This window comes from Rhinolophus sinicus, linkage group LG10 (assembly GCF_036562045.2).
Source record: "Rhinolophus sinicus isolate RSC01 linkage group LG10, ASM3656204v1, whole genome shotgun sequence".
Taxonomy (NCBI): Eukaryota; Metazoa; Chordata; class Mammalia; order Chiroptera; family Rhinolophidae; genus Rhinolophus; species Rhinolophus sinicus.
In genome coordinates, this window is record NC_133759.1 from 6,002,502 (window position 1) to 6,024,438 (window position 21,937).

At 60.4% G+C, this 21,937-nt stretch overlaps 1 protein-coding gene across 1 annotated transcript; it reads right to left on the minus strand.

Annotated features, from left to right (window-relative positions):
* Window positions 1-1,766: 1,766 nt before the first annotated feature.
* On the minus strand, window positions 1,767-21,568 carry GNAI2 (G protein subunit alpha i2). The gene is made up of 9 exons (XM_019723793.2): window positions 21,283-21,568; window positions 7,556-7,598; window positions 7,170-7,311; window positions 6,839-6,999; window positions 4,729-4,857; window positions 4,218-4,347; window positions 3,986-4,139; window positions 3,391-3,604; window positions 1,767-2,739 (listed from the first exon to the last, which is right to left on the minus strand). The coding sequence occupies exons 1-8, from the start codon at window positions 21,398-21,400 to the stop codon at window positions 3,414-3,416; spliced, it is 1,068 nt and encodes a 355-aa protein (XP_019579352.1). The 5' UTR covers window positions 21,401-21,568; the 3' UTR covers window positions 1,767-2,739; window positions 3,391-3,413.
* Between the last annotated feature and the right edge of the window lie 369 nt (window positions 21,569-21,937).

Genomic DNA, 21,937 nt, shown 5'->3' on the forward strand with positions numbered 1-21,937 from the left:
CTCCCAGGGATGAGGGATGGCTGAGTTCCAGCCCTGGACAGCTCCAGGTAGTGGGGAATCCTCAAGAGTCAACCTCATGGAGTCCCTCCTGTTGGGGTGCAGGACACCTGGGATGCCCCCCTGCCTTCCATCCCCCATGGCTGGGAATTTCCCAAAGCCAAAGACAAGGAGGAATTGAGAGGCCGCCCCCGCCAGTGCTGGGACAATGGAGCCTTATGCCCTCGAAATCAGAGCTGGGGTAGGAAGGCCAAGGGCAGGTGGGGGCCTAGTTGTCTGCACCCAGGGAAGCCCTGCTTGCCAGGACCCCACCCAGAACTACCGCCAAGCCGGGTGCGAGGGGATCCTGGCTAGAATCCTGCATGGCCCACCCAGGAGGAAGACACTGGGTGCATCAGGCAGACAGTGCCAGTCCCTCAATGGTCCCTCTGTGTAGGGTTCCCCCTCAGGAGGGAAGGAAGGAACCATCTCCAGTGCCAGCTTCCTGCTGGGCCGGCATCACTGCTGGGGGGCGTCGGTACCCACCCGCATATCTGGGGCTCAGCGGGGTCCAGGCCTGACTGCTGAAAGAAGGCAGGGATCCTGTTCTCCTTGTCCAACGGCCCTCAGCCCTCCAGGCAGGGGTAGCAGGAAAGACCCGGGGAACTGGGGCGGGGACGGGGACTAGGGGGCGTAGATCTCCTTCCGATGGGGCGGCTACAGCCTCTCATCTCCTGCCAGCACTCTGGGCCCCGAGGCCTCTCCGGCGACTGGCAGGTGTGCGGAGGCGGGGTCCCGGGTCTCCGGCCCCACCCTCCCAACACCCCGCCTTCGCGGCGCCGACCCCGGCCCAGGCTGCTTTGTCCGGCGGTGGGCGCTGAGCCCCCGCGGCCCCACAAAGCTCCCTTTGTGCTCCGCGCCCTCCGCGGGACCCGATGACGTCAGCCTCCGTGACCACCCGGGCGGGACAGAGCGCGCGGGCTGCGGCGCCCTCTGGTGGCCGAAGGCGGTGGAGCTGTCCTCTAAACTCAGCCCGGTTGGGGCCGCCCTCCATCGAGGCCTGCCGAGGCTCAGGCCGCTGCTGTCCCGCCGTCTGCGGGAGAAAGTCAGGCGATTGCCTGGCTCACCTTACAGGAACCCCTTGCCGGTTCCTTATCCAGCAACATTCATGCACTTCCCATAGCCTCCGCATTGAGCCCTAGTCCCAATGAAGCCCAAAGCCTGCAGTCCTCCAGGCCCCCACCCTTGACTACTATCACACTTAAATGTAGCTACCTGCCTGTCCCTTCCCCGAGCGTCAGGTTTGGAGGGGGATATCTGGGGTAGAGGCCCCTAGAGTCTCCAACTTTCTGTTTAGTCAAGCCCAAGGGGCCTCAGTTCTGGGCAACCTGTCAGATCCAGAGAGGGGAGGGGGTGTCTAGGAAGCTGTAGCTCATCAGGCTGTGACTGCAGCAAATGGCTCTGGGTCTGATTCTGAGTCAGAATCAGTTTCTTCTCACACTAGGCTCAATGGGCATCTCTCTTGCTCCTGTGTGGGAGTCCCTTAGAACAGCTCCTTAAGAAATCTGGCCTGTTGCTCCAGCAAGGCTTGAAAGCTGCTCCAGCTCAAGGACAGGATGTGCTGGGAAAGAGGAGACATACAGGTCCCAGCAGGTATCCCAGTGGGAAATCTCAAGTGCTGAGCACCCAGGGCCCTGCCAGTGAGGGTTCAGGTCCAAATCACCATCATCTTGGCACATCTCAGCCTGGGCCTCTGCCTCTGGGACAGAAGAATGCCAAGCAGTTCTTGGTATTTTTCTTTCTACATTTTATTATTTCAAACCAGGTGAACAATTCCATAAAACGTGAAAAAAAGCAAGGAAGTGTTCAACGCCGAAGGACCCGGCCTGGGGCGAGGGCATAAGGGGCATGGCCCCTCAGCAGGCAGCGGTGGTTCCTAAGTTAGCGCTAAGGAGCTACATTTAGGTTAATGGAGCCAGGGCCCAGGGCCGCTGGGGTGGGGGCCCTCCATGACGTTGGCAGTTGTCTGGAACAGCCCTTGGAATCCGATTCTGTGGAAGGCAGGGAGGGGAGCCGCCCGCATAGGGACAGACAGCAGAAGAATGGGTGTAAACACGCAGACACACTCAAGGCACGGAAATCACTGGAAGGGGGTTGGATGGGTGCTGGTCAGGATCAGACAATTTTAAATAGTTTTTCTCTAAAAAGTTTTCTAGGTTTGCAGTTTTTTTTTCCTTTACTTTCATTTTTTTTAAAAAGCTACGAGAATGAGCAGATGGACTGTGGTCTCCAGGAATGGTGGCGTCTCACACTTCTTGTGCTTTTTCCTTTGGGGCCTCCGAGCGGCTGAGGGATGGGGTGGGCAGGAGGTCCCTGTAAACATTTGGATTTGGGCTGGGTCAGGGGCTGGTGTTGGGCAAAGCCAGGGGTCCCAGGCTGGAGAAGTGGGTGCCCCTCCAGACACAGGTCTTGGGAGACTCAGTATGCGCTCCCCTCCCCCATCACAGAACAAGACAATGGTTAAAACCAAAACAGATGCCCAGGAAGGGGGTACCGCAGCCATTCCCAGCACCTGGGACAAAGGAGGGCTTCAAACAGGGAGGCCTGTGGTAACCCCTCCCCCAAGTCTCTGGAGCTGAGGGAGGGGACGGGGGAGCCAAGAATAGAGAAAGGGGAAAAGCAGCTGGCGGGGACAGGCGGGGAGCGTGGTCCTCTTGCCCCCATCTTCCTCAGGGACTGGGGGTGGCAGAGTCAGCGGTGGCCCTGGAGGTGGGGGACATCAGGGATGGGTTGGGGGGTAGCCAGTTTGTGCCTCTCCTCCCAGCTCCCTAGACAATGACCCTCTTCCTTTATTCCCCACCCACTCGTTACCAGGGACACAGTGGCCACCCAGGAGCCAGTGTCTATTGCTGGCTTCTGTGGGGGAGGGGAGTCTGCAGCACTGGAAGAGTCCTCCCCACTTCCCCCAGGGCTGGTGGGGCCAGCCTCAGCCCAGGACCCTCAGATAGGTCCGAGGAAAAGCTGGCAGCAATGAGCACTGAGCTGGTAACGCTGAGTGGCAGGCGGCTGGGCCCCTCATCATCCAGCTTCCTTCAGGCTAAGCCACTGGCCTGAGGAAGTGAGTTTCCTCCAAGGAAGGTGGTGACAGCCCTCTAGTTCTGTCCCAGCACACAGCCAGGCGATTCTGCTGTCTGGACCACTGGGCAGAATGGAGCCCAGCCCACTCTGAGCTACCTCCTCAGTGCCCTGCACTCCGTGGCCCTCCTGACTCACCATCCCGGGATTCCCCCTTGTCCTCTGCTCTTCTACTGGGCACCCAGGTTCCCTACCCCCACCTGGACACTCCCCTTCTCTGGGCTCAATGGCCCCACTTTGTTCTTCCCCAGCTCCCTGCCCAGCCCCTCTCTGGCTCACCATCCTGCCAGGCCCACTGCCCCTCAGAAGAGGCCGCAGTCCTTCAGGTTATTCTTGATGATGACATCGGTGACGGCGTCGAACACGAACTGCACGTTCTTGGTGTCGGTGGCGCACGTGAAGTGCGTGTAGATCTCCTTGGTGTCCTTGCGCTTGTTCAGGTCCTCAAACTTCGTCTGGATGTAGCTGGCTGCCTCCTCGTACTTGTTGGCCCCTGTGGGAGACAAAATGGTGAGGACCTGTGCTGAGTGGGCCGCAGGCAGGCCCATCCAACACGCACTGCATGGTTCTGGTATGTGAACGCACAAGTACCTGGGGTGTGTACCATGTGCACAGGAGGACCGTGTGAATGCACATGCACGTCTGACTGTGGAAAGAGGGGCTCCTGATTGTGTGAAGGAGGATCCCCACGTGCACGTGTAAGGGGCCCACAGCCCACTGTGTTAAGAAGGGCCCCGCGTGTGCAGGCACAAGTACACAAGCCTGGGAAACCCCAGCCCCAGAATAAGGGTCCTGCAGTTACCCTTCTGTCCAGCAGGGGGCACCTGTGGGCCACCTGGCCACCACGCCTCCCCAGAGCCTCAGTCCCCCACACCTGTGTACTCAGGGAAGCAGATGGTCAGGGGGCTGTGTGTGATCTTCTCTTCGAACAGGTCCTTCTTGTTGAGGAAGAGGATGATGGACGTGTCCGTGAACCACTTGTTGTTGCAGATGCTGTCAAACAGCTTCATGCTCTCGTGCATGCGGTTCTGGGGGCAGGACAGCGCAGTCAGCATCAGCCAACGGCCCCCCACCTCCCAGCCCCCAGGAGCCTCTCGGCCTCTCACCATCTCCTCGTCCTCGGCTAGCACCAGGTCATAGGCGCTCAAGGCTACGCAGAAAATGATGGCTGTGACGCCCTCAAAGCAGTGGATCCACTTCTTCCGCTCAGACCGTTGACCGCCCACATCAAACATCCTGTGGACACACAGTCACCTTAGCTCCAGAGAAGGGGGTTCTGGGAGAGGGTCCCTGCTCCATTTCACAGGTTGGCCAACTGAGGACAGAGGCTTGCTCAGAGTGGGGCAGCTGCCTTCACAGAATCCTCCACACTTGTCCACCTTCCCCCTGGTTCTGGGCCAGGGCATGACAGCAGGGCAGGCTGCAGCTACATGGGGCCAGGTCAGCAGAGGCTGTGAGCCGCTGGCAACCGCACAGCCTTGTGAAACCTGAGTTGGGCTGGGGGCTGCTGGACCGGCCTCCCCCTCCCAACACAGCCATCAGCAGGCCCTGGAGTAAGGGTCCCTCCCTATCACCTCAAAGGCTAGCAGGTCCTGCCTTTCCACCCTGCCCACTCACTTGAAGTGTAGGTCCTTGAAGGTGAAGTGCGTTTCCACGATGCCCGTGGTCTTCACACGGGTCCGTAGCACATCCTGCTGCGTGGGGATGTAATCACTCTGTGCGATGCGCTCCAGGTCGTTCAGGTAGCTGGAGGTGGGGGAAGCATCAGAGGGGGCAAGCATGGGGTCTCCTTACCTGGACCGCTGCGTTATATTCATGGCTGAGACGAGGAAACCTGGACTAGAATCCCTCGCCTCCAGACTACAGGACAGGCCTGGGAGGAGGGGCAGCCTGTGGCCGGCCAGCCCAGCCCCCAGGATTGCGCCAGGCCTGCCTCAGACAGGATCCAGGGTGGTGGAGGTGCAGAGGAGGGGGTGGGAGGCAGCACATTAGTCCTTCAGTGAGGGATTTGGGATACTAATTGGTGCAATTGTGCCACTGGAGGACACAGAGCAGCCTGGCATGTCCCTCGATGCTGAGCTGGACAGGTTGGGGCCTGCCAGGCCCAGTGGGCTCTTTGCCCAACGCCCAGTAATATCTGGGCTCCTTGGGGGAGAGTATCAACACTTGCTTGGCAGGGGTGTGAGGGGCTCCTCTTTACCAGTTCCCTTAATTAGTATCAACTCACCCTTGCGGGGCCCTGAGGTCAGCTCTACCGCCTGCCTCAATATCCTTACTATGCTCTGGGGGCTGGGTCCAGGCCTCCAAGCTGCTGCCCAGTGCTAATGTCGCGCTCCTGGGGCAGGGCTGCTGGAGCCAGCCCTCGGCTCCCACCAGCAGCTGGACCAGAGGGAAATGACCTCAGAGACAGACACAGAATAGCAAAACAGGAAGGGCCATGGGGGACCATGACGCATGTGCTGTGACCTGCCTACCATGCCCCGCCCCCACCGAGAGCCTCCTGTCTGGAGGCCCCATGCTGAGCACCACACCAGCCTCTCCCTTCTCAACAGGTGGGCTCACCCCAGGGACCTGATGCCCCATGGCAGCCTTGGAGGATGGCTGTGAAGAGGGGTGGAGTATCCCTGTCCCCTGTAGTGTCCCAACCCACTCCCCATCCCCGCTCTTGCCAAGGCATAAATCTGGCCGGGGAGCAGGGCCCATGTTCACGGCTGAAACCCTATCAAGAACAGCACTGGGCACAGCAAGGTACTTATGGGGAATGAAGAATGGGCCCAGGGAGGAGTGGGAAGTGGCCTGGAAGGTGGCTCTATGCCTGCCCTCCTTGAGTATCCTGGGCACTGAGGTGGCAGCGGTTGACAGGGCTCACCCCTCCCTGCTTCTGAAGCCCGTAAGTTCTGCTGGTGCTGAGGCTCTGTGACCTCTGGGAGGGGCAGCGCTGAGGCCTGGAGGCCCCCCGTGTTTGGATATGACTACTCAGCTCCTGGGGGGGTGCACTCACAAAGGCATTCAGGCCACTGCGAGGAGGTGGGGGCGGCTGTCCATGTACCTGGGGCAGGGCTCCGGGTTGGATGGGCAGTGGGAGTGGGAAAGGTGTCCCAGACAGAGGGACAGGCTTAAGCCGGGATACGAGAGGCGAGGTGCGAGTACAGGGCGAGCAGCCTACCGGGTGGCACCATCCTGAGGCAGAGGATGTGCTCCACAGCCCTCCAGCCATCAGCGCTGGCCACCAGCCTGTCTGTCCCGTTTCTCAGGGGTGCCCTGCGCCCAGCTTGGCACACAGCAGGTACTTCAGGGAAGGAGGTCAGGGCATCCTCTGGTGTCTCCCTCCCCAACCAGCCTGAACTTCTCTGTGACCTCAAGCAGAGCCAGCACTCTGCTACCCCCAGGAGTCCGCACACGCTGTGCCCCTGCCTTGAAGACCTTCCCATTCCTCCTCCGTCTCGAGCTGAGCTCAGCTGAGGCAGTCCCCCCTCTGGACCTACCATGACTCTGCCACAACACTGATACCCTAAGTTGTCACTGCTTGTGGACTTGTCTGCTCCACGCATCACTGTGTCCCTGAAGCCTTGCACAGGGTCTGGCACAGAGAGGTGGTAGCAAATGTTGTTTAGAATGGCTGAGTCTAAGGACAGACTAGACTGTACTGTTTCTGAGCGTGCTCAGGTCCTCAGTCCAGCCTGTGGGCCAGACCACCCCCACCCCGCCCACGCCCTGGAGCACTCACTAGGCAGCAGAGTCGTTGAGCTGGTACTCCCGTGAGCGGCCAAAGCAGGCCTGCACGCCGTGGTCAGCCCAGAGCCTCCGGATGACGCCCGACAGGTCGTCGGGGAGCACGCCCTGCTCCTCAGCAGTGCAAGACAGTGCAAATAGCTGCCTGGCGTCGTCCTGGGCACAGCAGTAGGTGGTCAACCAAACATCGGGGTGCACCCCCATCCCACCTGTCAAGGGCACGGAGGCCTCCAGAATGGGGCCTAGACTGGGGGATTTTCAGGGCCCCAGGACATGATTTGCCCTAAAGCCTTTGGGAGGTAGGCAAGTGTGGGGGGTCCACATACCGCGCGGGAGGGGTCAGCAAAATCAATCTGCAGATTGCCCATGGCTTTGACAATGGCCATGATGGACTGGATGGTGTTGCTGTAGACGACCGCCCGGTACTGCCGGCATTCCTCCTCTGAGTAGCCATCCTCATGGATGATCCTGGCAGTCAGGGGTCAGGGGTTAAAGTCCACAGGCCATAGGAACCTCACTTGGCCACCTGGGCTGCTGGGGCCTGCAGGGACCTACTTCAGAAAGGACAAATTGCCCCTGACCCACTGGGACTGAGGATGAATGACTGCCTCCGAGAAGGTTCTGGGCCTGGCTAAGACGGGCTGGGCAGTATAGGCCCAGACGAAGAGGGGAAATCGAGGTCTGGGGGCTGCCTCCCGCACATAGCACTTACTTCATCTGCTTGACAATGGTGCTCTTTCCTGACTCCCCAGCACCTGGAACAGAGAGCACAGGCAGTCAGGAAGCAGGCCAGTGGGCTGCACAGGCAGGCAGCGAGTGGCCCAGCCACCTGGAGCCCTGGAGGCGGAACTCACTCCCCACCAACTACATGGTGAGACGGAGGCAGTCGGGCCTGGTGGGCAGCACAGCCCAACCGACCTGTGCCCCATGGTAGACTTTCCCCCGACCTTTACCTCCCAAAAGCTCCACCACAGCTCCCTGCTGCCCTACTTGAGTTCAGGGGCTTTGGCCAGAGACTGGAGGCTGGCACACAGCAGTCACCCTGTCATTGTCACACATGAAGGCTCCCCACTCTGCGGCTGGTGCTCAGCAACATGGCGGCCAGGCAGAGCTGACAGTAAGGAGCCCTGCACAGTCCAGCAGGGCAGCAGCCCTTTCCTCCCCCACTCTGAGCCGTAGCTGCCAAGGAGCCTGGGATGAGCATGGCATCACACACCTGCCTCCCAGACATGGCCCAAGGCCCATCCCTCTGCCAACTGGGCCAGGTCTGCCCCTGAGCAGAGGGGAGACCAGGTCCGGGGAGACACCCAGTGTATCTCTCTCTCTCTCTCCCTACTGACTCAAGGTGCTTCCCTGGCCTGGCAGACCCATCCTGTACTTCCCCTTGGCCAGTGCCGAGAGGTTTGCTGGCACTCTCTCCTGTGAGTTTCATCACAGCCCCACAGATACTGTTTCTGCTCCCATTTAACAGACGAGGACACTGCAGCTCAGAAAGTAAAGTCTGGTTCCAAGAGCATGTCTCCAGGATGTGGAAGGACAGGGGAACATTTAGGACCACGATGCCCGGCCTGCCCAGCCCTTCTCAAAAGATGGCTCAGACCCTGCGGGACAATGCCCCCGGAAGGGTGTTAAAAATAGTAGATTCCCAGGTCTCCTCCCAGACACAGAGCCAGATCTGGAGGCGTTTAGCCCAAGAACATGCATTCCCCAGAAGGCTGTGCAGGAAGTGTGAAGAGCAGGAGGGCTACCGTCTCCCTGATGGGGGCATGGAAGGGGCAGGGCCTCACCTCTCTCAGGGATATCCTGAGCTCCAGGAAGAAGGCACCTAAGCTGGGCCCACCTTGCCCTCCCAGCCTTTGCCCACTGTTCCCTCTGCTCCTGCTCTATCACTGCCAGTCAGCCGTGCACCTGCCAGGCACTGCCTCTTGCCACCTCCAGGCCTTTCCCCTGTAGTTCTCTTTGCTGGGCATACCTGCCCCACTGGCCTGTGTCCCACCATTGGTGATTACCATGGCAGATCTGTCCCTCTGAGCAGCTCAGCAGGGTGGCCGGGGAGGTCATGCTTGGGGACTCTGGCCCCCACGTCCCTCAGCGTCAGTCAAGATAACCCCAGAGGATGAAGTGGCTAACACACAAACTGACGTGAGCAACAAGGACAACCAGCAATAATAAAAATGGAAAGCCGCGAGCAGCGCCCACTGCGTGTCAGACGCTACGCCCACCATGTCAACTAAGTGACTGACTCTCAGTCATCCCAAGGGACAGTTCTCTTCTCACCCCACCTAACAAATGAGGACAGTGAGGTGGCTGTCACATGCTTACGGTCTCCTCCGTGTGTCACCCACCTTGCCTGCCTTGCAGGACTCCTGCAGTGCCCTGTACTGCAGCTGGACCACTCCCCACATGCTGAGTGGGGTCTACTTCCTGCTGTGCCAGGCGGAGACTGGTCCAAGCCTTGGCAGTACCCTCCAAGCAGCAGCTGACCCCACTAAGGCGCGGGCCCACCTGCAGCTGCCCTCCCTCCCATCCCAGATCCACTAGGACCAGGAGAAACTGGGGCACAGCTGTGGCCCTCACAGGGCTGGGCCTGGGGATGTGTGCAGCAGTGGCTTTCCTGAGCAGATGGAGCTGGGCTCTCCTCACAGATGCCACCAGCTACTGGGAGTCACGGGCTTCTGACGAGCCCAGACCTGCTTCCCAGGATAGGGGACCACTGGGAGTGGCATCAATGTGCAGGCGTGGGAGGGAGGGACAGGGAGCCCCTCTCTCGGTTCAGTCCCTGGGCACTAGAGGTGCCAGTGTATTCCCCTGGGCGTGAGCGGTGGTCAGATGGCAGCACCCCTCCGTCTCCACTGTGCATGGCAGAGAGCAGGTGGGATCCCGCACACTAACACTCCCCACCTGCTGAGTAGGGGGCGTGGGGAGAGGGCCAGGGAGGACTGATGGTAATGCCCATCCCCGGGGCTCCAGATACCCACGAGGCAGCACTGGACTGGCTAGCCACAGGGCCAGGTGATTGCCTATCTGTCCTTCCCACAGCGCAGGAGGGAGGGAGCACATCCTGAAGCAGGGGAGGAAGCAGTAGCCATACAGTCTCAGCCAGGACTGGGGGGGCGGGGAGGGGTCTCGCAGGGAAGCGGTGGCCAAGGATGTGAAGTGAATAGTCAGATCAATCACCCCATCCCGGGCAGGCGAACTGAGACTCAGAGCCACAACTGTCCAGGGCACAGGAGACCTGACGTTAGATTGCGAGTTGCCCCCCCCTTTAGTGTAACTTGGGGACTCCTGTCCACCTGAGGCACCTGCCTGTCTGGCCTTTGGACCACTCTGACCCTCCTCAGCGATGGGGAGAACACAAACACGCTCTGTACCCAATTTTCCCAGCAGGGGCAGACCTGGCAGGCACTGAAGCAGGCAGCACCTGGGCAAGCCAGGCTGGAGGAAGGACAACTGCTCCCTGTCCCAGCCCACTGAAGGTCCAATTCCCTGTCCCCTTTGAGCTTCAGTCTCTCTTGCTCTCACATTGTAAGTGCTAGGAGGCCATTCTCTGCCCCGAGCAGGGGTCGCTGCAGAAAGACTCCACTTTGACAGGTGGACAAAGCAAGGTCATGGAACCCTCATCCCTCGACTCAGGGATGTCCCTCTGTCTTTCCAACAGCTGTGACTCAAGTGGGAAGGAGCGAGGGATAGGATTAGGGTGTGGTGCTGCGGCCAGGCAGAAAGCAGGAGGGACTACGGAGACAGAATCCGGGAGCCAGGGACAGAGGGGGGTGGGACTACAATATGACACCCCAGTAGAATGGGTGGGGGACAAGGACCCTGGTTCTTGGGCAGCCCACTGGCTGGGTACCTCGGGAGCTTTGGGACAGCAGTAGCAGTGTCACTCATCACTCCTCGTGGGCCCCCTTTCCATCAGGACCTTTGGTATTCCCCATCAGATACGCTGGTACCTGGCTCAGAGTTTTTCTAGCCCCTTCTCCTCACAGGAGGGGGCTTCATAGCTGTCTCTAGATTGCTGCAAAGGTGCTGGGTAGGGGAGCTCCACCAACAGAAGGTGGCAGGAATCTCCTGCCCATAGAGGGCCCCACCAGGCACCCCGTCTCCAGCTGAGTGAGACCACAGAGGCCCAGAGATGCTGGGGTGGCCAGAGCTCCCACTGCGCCACACCTGGTCCCACCAAGGAAGACATCTCTGCAGCGCTTGCCCTGGGGCGCAGCTGCTGGGCCCCCAGCAGGCGGGGAGTAATTGCCCTGGTGTGCTGGATGACAGCAGCTGCTCTGTGTTAGAACATCTGCTTCCACTCTGGGAGCGCTGGGCCCCAGTGGAGAAGGGAACAGATGGGGGAAGGGAGACAGTACCACGCCACCTGCCTGAACAAGGCCAGCAGGCCTCTGCAGCACACACACGTGGGCCACTGGTCCAGCTGCTTGATCCCAAGCCCCAGTATTCAGGTCACTGCTGTCTGTCCATCTTGGATCCTCTATCTCCTAGATAAGACTTTGCCCTGCCGGAAGGCTGTGATATGCTGCTGTCCTCTCTGGCCTCACTTTCCCCTCTGCAGAAGCGGCCGAGCCTCGAGTGGCCAGTCAGCTCATCTCTCACTTGCAGGTACTCTCCCAGAGGGAGGTCCAGACCTGCCACACCCTGGTGCCGCATTGATCCTTCCTGAGATCTCCCAGAACTTTGTCCCCTTCCTGCCGCTTCCTGGCACCTCATCTGTGAAATAAAGCACCATTATCTCCTCCTAGGAGAGGGGTGAGGATTAAACACAAAGCTCTTCTCACAGTGCCTGGCACATGGTGAGTGTTCAGATAAACGTTATTAGCACGATTTTTCTACCCTTTGGAGATTACCGATTTCCTCAAACCTCTCATTTCCTGCAGCCCACAATGACCACGCTGTATCGGTCACTGCAACCACAACCTGCAGAGTGGCCTGCTGGGGCCACTGCATTTGAAGGAGCGTTTCTGAAGCTTTCAGACAAAGTGCAAGGGAGGCCAATGACCAGTGGTAACTGGCTGACTCAGCAGAGCTGGTTCCCTGCCGGGACTTGTGGAAGCCGGGACTGCAGTCAGAGCTGCGCACGCCGCACGCCGCCCGCGGCCCGCCGCTGCCTTTTTGTTCTGACTTCGTCCCTTCCGCTCCACACAACCCGGCATGCCTCCCCAGCCGGGGCCTCCTGCCCTCCCGGGAGCCTCACCACAGACACTGTTCATGGACTCCCCACACTCAGAAGGCCGGGCAGGCTCGGGGAAAGGCCTCCCCTGCACTGGCTCCTGTGCTTGTGGGCTCCCCGGTAACACATGGGGCGAGGGAGAGCAGCCAGCTGACGTGGCAGCCCTGAGGGCAGAGATTCTCATAAGCAGCAGTGGCTATGACCACAGGACAGACTTGGGCAGCAGCCCAGCTCAAACCCACAGCAGTGGGCCCACTCCCACTGCCACTGCCCCCGGCCTACCCCACTGGGGCAGAGTGGGAAGGTGGGGTGAACCCTGGGAAGCCTACCCCCAAAGGCAGCCCAGGCACCACCTCCCACTCCTATCCCAGGAAGGTGCCACGTCTGCAGCCCAGCCTGTGGTTCCAGGCCCCCAAAGCTCCCGCCCCTCCCGTCGCCTTAGGGTCGCGGTCCTCACCACCACCAGGGGGAGCCCGGCAGCCAGAGACCCAGTGCGGGCAGTGGGGGCTGGGCAGCACTGGAGAGCATTTGTTTCTGAAAAGCAGCCTTAGCTTAGGGGCAGCTGGGGGAGGGGCCTGGACCCTCACCCATCGCCCCCTCCCGAGCCTGGGAAGCCCTCGGCCAGCGGAGACTCTGCACACAGGGAACAATAGGAATGGGAGGGAGGGGAAGAGGGCCCGCCAGACAAAGGCCCTCTAAGCCCCGCCTCTGGCGTCTCTTCCTTCCTCCAGGTGCTACTCTTTGGCTCCCTCACTCCCTCTGAGGAGGCTCAGCATGGGTCGGTCTGGCCCTGTGACATCCCCACCCACATGTGTGCCTTGCCTTCCCCCCTGGGTACCCCAACAAAGCCGGAACCTCCCTCCCTCCCTCCAGTCCCTGCCACTTGGGCGGCCTCCAGCGGCTTCCAGGGGTTCATGTTGTCCATCAGAGAAGCAGGAACAACCAGGGCCTGGCCTGCTACTGCCAAGTCAGAGCTCTCTGCGCAAGGGAAACAGGCCTGGGGCCTGCCAGACACTGAGGGCTTTCCCAGGCAGGACTGGGTCTCCCTCTGTGGGGCCCTGCCCACCGTACAGAGGGAAACTGAGGGACCGGGCAAGGAAGGCCAGCCTGGAAGAGAGGAGGACCCTCAGTGTCCTCAGGCTACAGGTTTCACCCTTGATGGGCACCAGGAGGCTGGGAGCAGGACCCAGCTCACACAAGGAGCCAGGCCATTAGGCACACCCCTCTTCCTGGGGGCTTGGTCATTGAAGGAATCCCTTTGCTGTGCTCATAGAATCTAAATAACCTCCAGCTCTCTTCCGGAGTCACTGTGGTGCCCCGGGTGAGATACACAGTGCCTGGGCCCCAGCGTCCCCATCTATGAAATGTCCTGCTCAAGGCAGTGTGCCAAGCCCCAGGCCTGCACTGAGAAGCCTCCCGGGGTCCTCATGCTCACCCTAGGATGACATCATAGGTCCCAGCACCAGGCAGAGAGGGAAGAGCAGAGCCTGAGGTCACTCCGTGAGGCAGGTGGGGGAATGCACCCTCCTGGACCTGAGGTCTTGAGAGAGGTCAAGAGGACGCATGTTCTCTGCTTGTGGGGCCTCAGGGCCAGGAAAGTCCTGGAAGCCTGCTCTAGCTCTCCTAAGTCTCTCGTAGGCTCCTCAGCCCCCTGGGGCCTGGCCTGACAACACACAGCAGAACCCCTGGGAACTGCCACGGGGAGGGGAAGGCCATGAATCTCGGACTGGGAGGCCAAGGAGCACGAGGACCCTGAGCACCTCTCACGCTGCGGGCAGCCCACAACACGGGCACACTGAGTGGCCACGCAGCCTCCCACACGAGCCCACCACACCTGTGCTCAGAGCGGGCGTGCTCTGCAGGTGCACTTCGCATCTGGACAACTCCCAGTCTTCAGATGAGGCTCAGGGCCTCCCTCCCCACCCCCCGGACTTGGACAGCCTCGAAGCCTGGGCTCAGTCCTCTGAAGCCTGGTGGTTGTAGGAGGAACAAGCATCATGTTAGGGGAAAGTGAAGTGCTAAGTTGCCTATGACCTGAGTATTACTATGAGGGTACATGGGCTGGGAGCGAAGGTGGAAGCAAAAATGGGGGCAGCTGTATTAGGAGGAGGTCACCCATGGCCACGTGGCAGGCTTCTGGCTTTGAGCAAGAAAGATTCATGCACTGCCTTGGGTCCTGCCCTCCAGGGTAGACAGTCCCTTCGCAATTTCCTAAAATAAGAATGAAGGCCCCCAGAGACAGGTCCCCAGGCATCAGGAGAACACACATGCACCCACAGCACGTGTATGTTGTCCCGACTCATCGATTCTTGCTAGCTGGGCACAGACAGACTCCTGACAGGCCATGGTAGTCTGGGGCAGGTGCTCAGAATCACTACCTGGCTCCTAGCTTGATGTCTCCACTTACTAGGTAATGGAGGTCATGTAATGTCCCTCAGCCTCAGTTTCCCCATCAATGAAATGGGTGTAACGTCAGTCCCAGGTTCACAGGGTTAAATAAGACAAGACCACGAAGAGTCCAGCCCCACAACAGTCAAGGCTCAATCAGAGGTGGCTGCTGTTCTCACAAGAGGCCCAATGAAGGCACCCTCAGGCCCAGTGGGTAGTAGAAGGGGGGAATCCTTAGGCTGGACCAAGGGCCCCTCTGTCTATTCCCAGGCAGGGGAAACCCAGAGTGAGCTAATCCCAGCGCTGCTGCTCCATTTCCGGGCATTCATCTGGGCCTGCCGTCGGCCTTCCGGCTTTAGAAGGCAATGGCCGCTCGGGAACATAAGAGCAGCCCTCTGCTTTCCTGCAAGCTCTCAGGCCAGCGTCCTTCTCCCAGCCACCACTTCCTGTGGTCAAAGGAGGGGCCTGGAATCCTTCTCAGAGGCACCACCTTCTCTGGGATCCTGGGCCCAGTGATTGCTGGGACAGGCCAACGGACAGAGCTGCATGGGCTGACTCCAACCCAGTGACCACCAATCAATCGGGATGCGGGGTGGGGGGGCGGGTAGCATGCGGATGAGGCCGAGCAGGTGGGGCTCACCTTCTAGATCCCTGGGTTGACAGGGCTCACCCACCACCCCCAACCCCCAGCACATAGCAGGAGCGGCCTTCTGGCCTCTTCCTCTTTTGGGCTCCTCCTCCTCCAGCTGCTTCCTCCTTTCCTCTGGTGTGGACACCACTTCCCCGAGAGGCCCTGCCCTGCCATGCAGACTCCACTGCCCTTTCACCTGTCTGGGGCATAGTAGGTGCCGCCATCGATAACCCCTCTGCACATTTTGAGGCTGTAGCAGCACTGGCGTCCCGGAACCCACCAAACCACAAACCATCTTCTCAACAAGCTGTACACGATCCACCTTTAGGCTTTGGCTTGCACTGGCCTGGCACTCGCTGCCAAGCCTTGGACATGCATGCAGAAGTGCCCAGCAAACATCTGGTTATTCCAAGGACATTGTTCCTCCCAAACCACCAAGATGGTCACAGCCCCAAGAAACAACATTGGGGTGAGTGTGAGGGTGGGTTGAGATTTAGTAACAACAAGAGCTCTGGGCTAGAGGGGTTGGGCAGAGGGGGCCCCACCCTGCATATGTGGCTGAGGGAGGAGCTGCCTCAGAGAATCAGGTAACAGGGCCACCATCAAAGGGCCTGGTCCTCTCCCCTCCCTCGGGCACCTTGCAGAGCATTCTTAGTTTGGGCCCAGGAGCTATGGCCGCCAGCACCTGCGGACCCTTTCCCCCTCAGTGACCTCCTAGGCTGGGACTGACTCCTGCCCTGCCCTGAGCTGCTGGGAAGACGGGACAGAAGCTGGCCTTGGCCCTGCCCCCATCTACCCAGGGATGCTATGGGGGAGGCAGGCTCAGGCTCTGCGTCAGCCGACGGCTTTACCCTCTGCTGGGGATGTGGGGAATCAAGGCCCTGTCCCTCAGTGGCGAAGAGCTTATGTGGACAAACCTTCCTCCACCCTCTTCGTGACAAAGGAATGGGTGGTTTTTAGAGACAAAGACCAAGAGAGACGCAGCTGGGGACTGATACCAAGGGCAGGGTGTACAGGACCAATGTGTCTGCCTGTGGCTCCAGCCACCCCAAGTTTTAAACCCTGCAGTGCTGGAGGCCTAGGGATCTCACTGGGATCCGATTAGGCCCCACCCCCAGGACTACCTACCGTTACTTGCTGGGCAATGTTTTCAGGCCTAGGACACCAACAGTGCCACCATCAAAGGGCCTGGTCACACCCTGTGGCTCAGGCCAGCCCAGGGCCAACCCCAACAGGCTGCCCAGGCCCCAGGGGGTCCCTGACCATGCCAGCCCCTATCTGGCAGCCGAGGTTCCAACTCAAGCACAGTGGGTGGCTAGAGGCTGCTCTGGCCTGGCACAGAAGCTGTGTTCCCCAGCTGCCTGGCTTCACGTCCAGGCACAAACGCCTCATTCTCTCTGTCATGACCATGGCACGTCCCTCTGCCTGGGGTTCTCCACCCTCCTGAGACCCCCATCACTTCCTTTGCAAAGCCACCCTGACTCATCCAGTCTCCCAGCTCAGGGGCATCTCTTGAAGGACCCGGTCTCATGCGTACCCTAGAGGTGCACCCTCTCGGGTTGCCTGCACCATCACTGGGGTCAGGCGCAGGGGCTTAGCCCAGCGGGACTGGACAGGACGCAGGCAGAGGGGGTCAGAAATGATTCAGACCCCTTCTCACTCCCCAGCGTGGGAGCTCCTGCACTGCCCACGCTGGAAGACAAAGCCTCACCCAGCGGGGGTAGGGTGGGGGTGGGAAAAGGAGACTGGGAGGCCCAAGCTGCCCCGCCTCCCATTCAAATGCTAATGAGCTCCAGACGGGATGGCAAAAGCTGAAGAAAAAGGAGGGGTAGGGAGCTGGAGGCTGGCCCAGCTACCTAGACCCCCAGGAAGGTGGCTCAGGCCCCTGAGGGTGGGCTTCTGGCCCCCAGGGCAGTTTGTCACTCCAGCTAGCACCAACAGTCTACAGACCTCGGCCTCTCCACTAGCAGAGAGCAGTGCCTGAGGGCAAGGAAGGAGGTTCCCCAGGGCCTCCACACTGGGGCCAGCCACCCTCTAGGCTGGGGAGATCCCTCCCCACCAAACTCTCAGCTCGGTAGCAGTCAGCAGAGGATCCCTCACCCATTTTCACACCTCTAAGCTGTGACCTACTGTCCCCACAATAGCTGTGGCTGCAGTCAGGTTATGGATGGAGAGCACGATGCTTCCCAGGGTTTCACCTGTCGCTGGGTTTCTCAGCCAGTGGCCTAGGTGGAGCTGGGATTTGAACCCAGATCTGGGGACCCCAAGAGCTGGTGTAGGGAGGGTGAGCCCTCCTTCTCTAGGCTAGGAAACACCCACCCAAGGAAGGGCTCGGGAACCTACACCAGGCCTTCCACCCTCAGTGCCCTTGCTGAATTGGTCCCTCTGTTCCCAATGCCTGGCGTAATAAATGTTGGTCATTTTTTAAGGCCACCCAGAGGAACCCTTCTCCAGGAAGCACCCTTCCCCATTACCCAGCCAGCCAGGATCCCACGCTAGCATTTCCCACCATCTCCAGCTGCACTAAGCCCCAAGCGGCGGCCCCAGAATTACTTATCCCAGTTCATAGATATGCTCAATAGCTTTGTTTTCCCATACACCCTATTAGGCACCCAGTGTGCCAGCCCTTTGCTAGAGACATAGACAGGACAAAGGCCACAAAACACCCTTCCTTTTCTTCTGGTAAACCTAATCGATCCCTCATGTTTAGCCTGCACTGGCCAAGCCAGGAACTCCAGTAGCACTGCCAGACAGGCCTGCAACAGTCGCCGAACAGCCTGAGCTGAAAGGAATACTGCAAAGCCACTCTCCCCTAGCAACAGTGGGAGGCCCTACTGTGTGTTGTGCCCTGTGACAGGCTGCAGACTGGTCAGCAAAACTTACGCCTGCAGTGGAGTAAGGGCTATCTCTGAGGTGCCAGCATAGCCTGTGGCGAAACCAGGAGGAAAGAAACCTAAGGTTTTTTTCTCTCACTGTCCCTCATCGCCACCACCACCACCAGTCACTGGTTCTATACTGAGCCCTTGCCACCTGCCCATGATACGCCAGGCTGTGGCTCAGTGACCACCATCTTATTCCTCCATCTACCCACCCCCAAGACCAAATTCAGACCAGTAGTACTTCCCTTCATTCAACAAACAGACAAGAAATATCCAATAGGTGCCAGGCTCCGTGCTTGGCATGGAAGGCTCAGAAATGAACAGGACACAACCCTGCCCCTGTAGTCTCAAGGGAGGGCAGCTGTGACCCATGGCAAAGACCATGCTCTGACGACAGAAGTGCCAGGAGCCAGAGAAAGTGCTTCCCAGCCGTGGTGACGGGGGTTGTCACGGAAGGATCGGTGTGGGGATCCCTGAGTCCTGCAGAACAACCAAGTCGGAGTGAGTGAGATGGACATGGGGAAAGTACACCAAGTACATCAGGGGAAGGAAACAGATGCAAAGTGCCAGGGGCAAGAGAGAACCGCTGTATTTACAACCTGAAGCCTCCATGGAGCCAACGATGGGCACTGCCTCTCCTTTCTCAAGCCCATCCCAAGTCGCAGACACCCCCAAACACACACTCTGGCTTCCTTTCTCCTAAGTGCTCAGCCCAAGGCCCCGAATTCCACCTGTGGATAGCAGGTGGGGCTGGGGGTTATCCCTGGGGCAGGGCTGGTATTGGCAACTCTGCTCCCCACACCAAAGCTGCCAGGAAAAACCCTCTCACCAGTGTGTACCCCATCTGCCTCTGCACAGGTGACAGTGCTGTGCCCATTTGCTGGCAGGGCTACCCAGGACTACCCAGGACAGGAAGGAGCCAGTATGTGGGTGGGGCAGCAGGCGTGGTTCTGTCTGGGAAGGAAGGCTGGCAATTGCCCAACTTGAGTCCCGTTGCCTGGGTAGAGTCCTTCCCGCTATGTGGGACAGGTGCCCAGCACCGAAGCTGCCCCAGCTGGGCTCCCATCACCTCCTCGTACCTGGATAAGAAAGGGATGGCCAGCCAGGATCCGTCCCCACGCAGCCATGGCAGACTGGGTCCTCAATGTCAGGCAGAGCTGGGTCTCCCAGTCCCTAGCAGTGCACTGTCTGCAGGGTCTTAGCGCCCATCCCCACACTCCCACACGAACCTCCACGAGCCTCTCTTCTCCCCAGCCTGGACCCAGGCACTCCTCTGGCCCAAACTCTGGAAGCCCATTTCATGGGGGTAGGGGATGGGGAGGGAAGCAAAGCCAGAGAGGCAGGATGCTGAAATGGACTCCCCAGCCTAGAAAATACTGAGCCGTACCCTGAACCCCTGGTTGTGCCAGCCCAGTGTGGGAGGGGTTGCCAGGCCCAAAACCTGAGCCAGGCTCCTAGGAGCAAGACTGGTGGGATGGGGTCCAGACACAGAACAGCCCAGGAGCCCTGTGTCCCCCAGCCCCATGGCCCAGTCCCACATCTCAGCTGCCACAATAACTCTGACGGGCCTGGGAAGGGGCTGGCTAGAGGCCTCTGGTCGGGCACTGGGAGGCAGCAGTACCAGAAGCACCTTTCCCAGGCCCAGCAGGCAGCAGCCACGGGCATTCCATCGCGGCGACACCCACTCACTGCCGCTGCCGCTGCTGTACTCGCAGCACAGAGACAGGAAGAGGCAAGCGCCCAACGCAAAACAGCCCAGGAGGCTGGGCCGCCGCCCCTTCCCGCCCCTTCTCTTCCTCCCGCAGCGTTGGAGCGGATGCCATTTTGAAACCTCGGGGCTGTGCCCCCGAGGCCAGGCCCCCAGGGACAGTCAACAGATGGACGCATGACGAAAGACACACTGTCCCTCGGCCATACGCCCCTCGGCCATACGCACAGCATGAAAAGCCCCACTTTTCACAGCTTGGGACCCCACAGCAGCTCTGAGGCTGAGGGGCCACACCCCCCCATACACTGTCCAGCCTCCAATGCTGCTGCCAGGGGCTTCCCTCCCTCCAACCCCGAAACCTCCCCCAAATCAGGCTGCCACTGGGCACCACACCTGCTCCCGGTGCCAGGCTGGATGGGGACAACTACAGGGCCCACAGTCTTTGTAAAAGTCCACCTCAGATGCCCCCCCCGTTTACCCCCCCACACTCCCCATCCAGCTGGTCCACCACTCGCTCCTCACACGGCCTCAAGATCCAACAGGCCACCCACTCCTGGAGGCCACATCCCAGGCCGTTAGGCCCAGAAGGCGTGCAGGAAGCCTGGCACCCGTCAGCAGATCTCCTCGGCCCGCCCGCCCGCCAGGGCAGCAATATGTCGGCTAGCTGTCTTACCACTTCCACTTCCCCCCACCTCTCAAGCAGCCACCATCTTCCCTGGCCTTGGAGGCGCCACAACCCCAACTCCTCCACACTCCCTCCTACCCCCCAGACCGCCCCCTCACCGGCCCAGACCTGGCTTAGAAACTGGGAAAAGGACAGCCAGCAGTATCTCCCTGGGATGCAGAGGCCCGGGCTCCCCAAGTGGGACCAGTGAAGCCTTAGTCCGACCCCTTGGGGGTCTGGGCCACCTCCTCCCAGCCTGGCCCATCCGGTGCAGGAGGGGTGGGGGACTCTGGGAAAGGCCGAAGTGTGGAAGAGGACTTCACGGAGGGGAAACAGCGGGTCTGAGGAGTGATGCGGACAGAGGGACCTGGTGGGCCAGATGCAGGCAGCAGAGGTCTTTAAGGGTTTGGGGGTTCCAGCTGGAGAGAGGGCTCAGGAGCGGTTATGGTTTCCCACTTGAGAGGCCCCTTGGGATCAGGGTGCACAGGTGGAGGATACAGGGTCCCGTGTAGAGATGGGGATCAGAGCGGGAAGGAGGGAAAGGGGGCCTGGCAGGGGCCTTGAGGCTACTTCCACCGAACGGGAATACAGTGAGCAGTCTGGGGCCGAGTAGGGTCCTGGGGGTTTGGGTCAAGTCTAGGGAAGGATGAAAGGACAAGGCAGCGGCTCTGAGGGCCTGTGAGGTTGGTCAGTAAAGGTGGACTTTCAAGCAGGGTTCTGAGCAGCTTATGTTGGGGCACCGGTGGCCGGGTTTGGGGACTGGAATCAGTTGAAGGTCTAACCTAGAGTCTGGGCTATAGATCAGAGGTCTAGACCAACCCAGAGTTTCGAATCATTATTCGGGTGTCCTGGCCAGGCCAGGTCTGGGGTTCAAATTCAGATATGGGGGTCCAGGCCGAGTCTGGGAGTTCAAAGCCCCAGCCTGGAGGTCAAAGTCCTTGTTGGGGGTTTTGGGCGGGGAGTCGGGGGTCCCAGCGCAGGGCGCGGCCTTACCCAACAGCAGCAACTTGACCTCCCGCGCCGCCTTCTCTCCGTCTTCCCTCAGGTTCTTGTCGATCATCTTGGAGCGCTCGGCCGCCGCCTTGTCCTCGGCGCTCACGGTGCAGCCCATCCTGCCGTCCGCCGGCCCGGCCGCCGCCCGGCCCCGACACGGCCCCCGGCCCGGCTTGGCCCCGCGCGCAACCCACTCGGCTCCCGCCGCCGGCTCTCCTCGGGTAGCTCTCCGGCCAGCAATTGCGAGCGTCTGCGGGCGGTGCCTTCCAGGGCTCCGCGCACCGACGGCGGGGCGGGCCGGGGGTGGGGCCGGAACGAGCCAGGCCCGGCACTGGGCAGGGGCGGGTCTGGAGGAGGGGCCACAGGAGATCTCGGGCCAGCGATTGGTTCAAGGGCGGAACGAAGACGTTAGGGACCGCCCAGGCTCGGGCCCGGGCTGGAGGCGGAGCCACGCCGAGGGAGAGCCGTAGAGGTATTGCCAAGCCCAGAGGGATAGGACTCGGGGCGGGCTGCAGGCGGGGCCGGGCTCCGATTGGGTGCGGAGCGCCTGGGGCGCAGCCTAACCGCGGGGCGGGAGGATCTCGTAGCCTGAGGGTGGAGATCGGTGCACCTTGCGGGCGGAGCAGGAAGCAGCCCTCCGAGCTTCTGCGAGTTG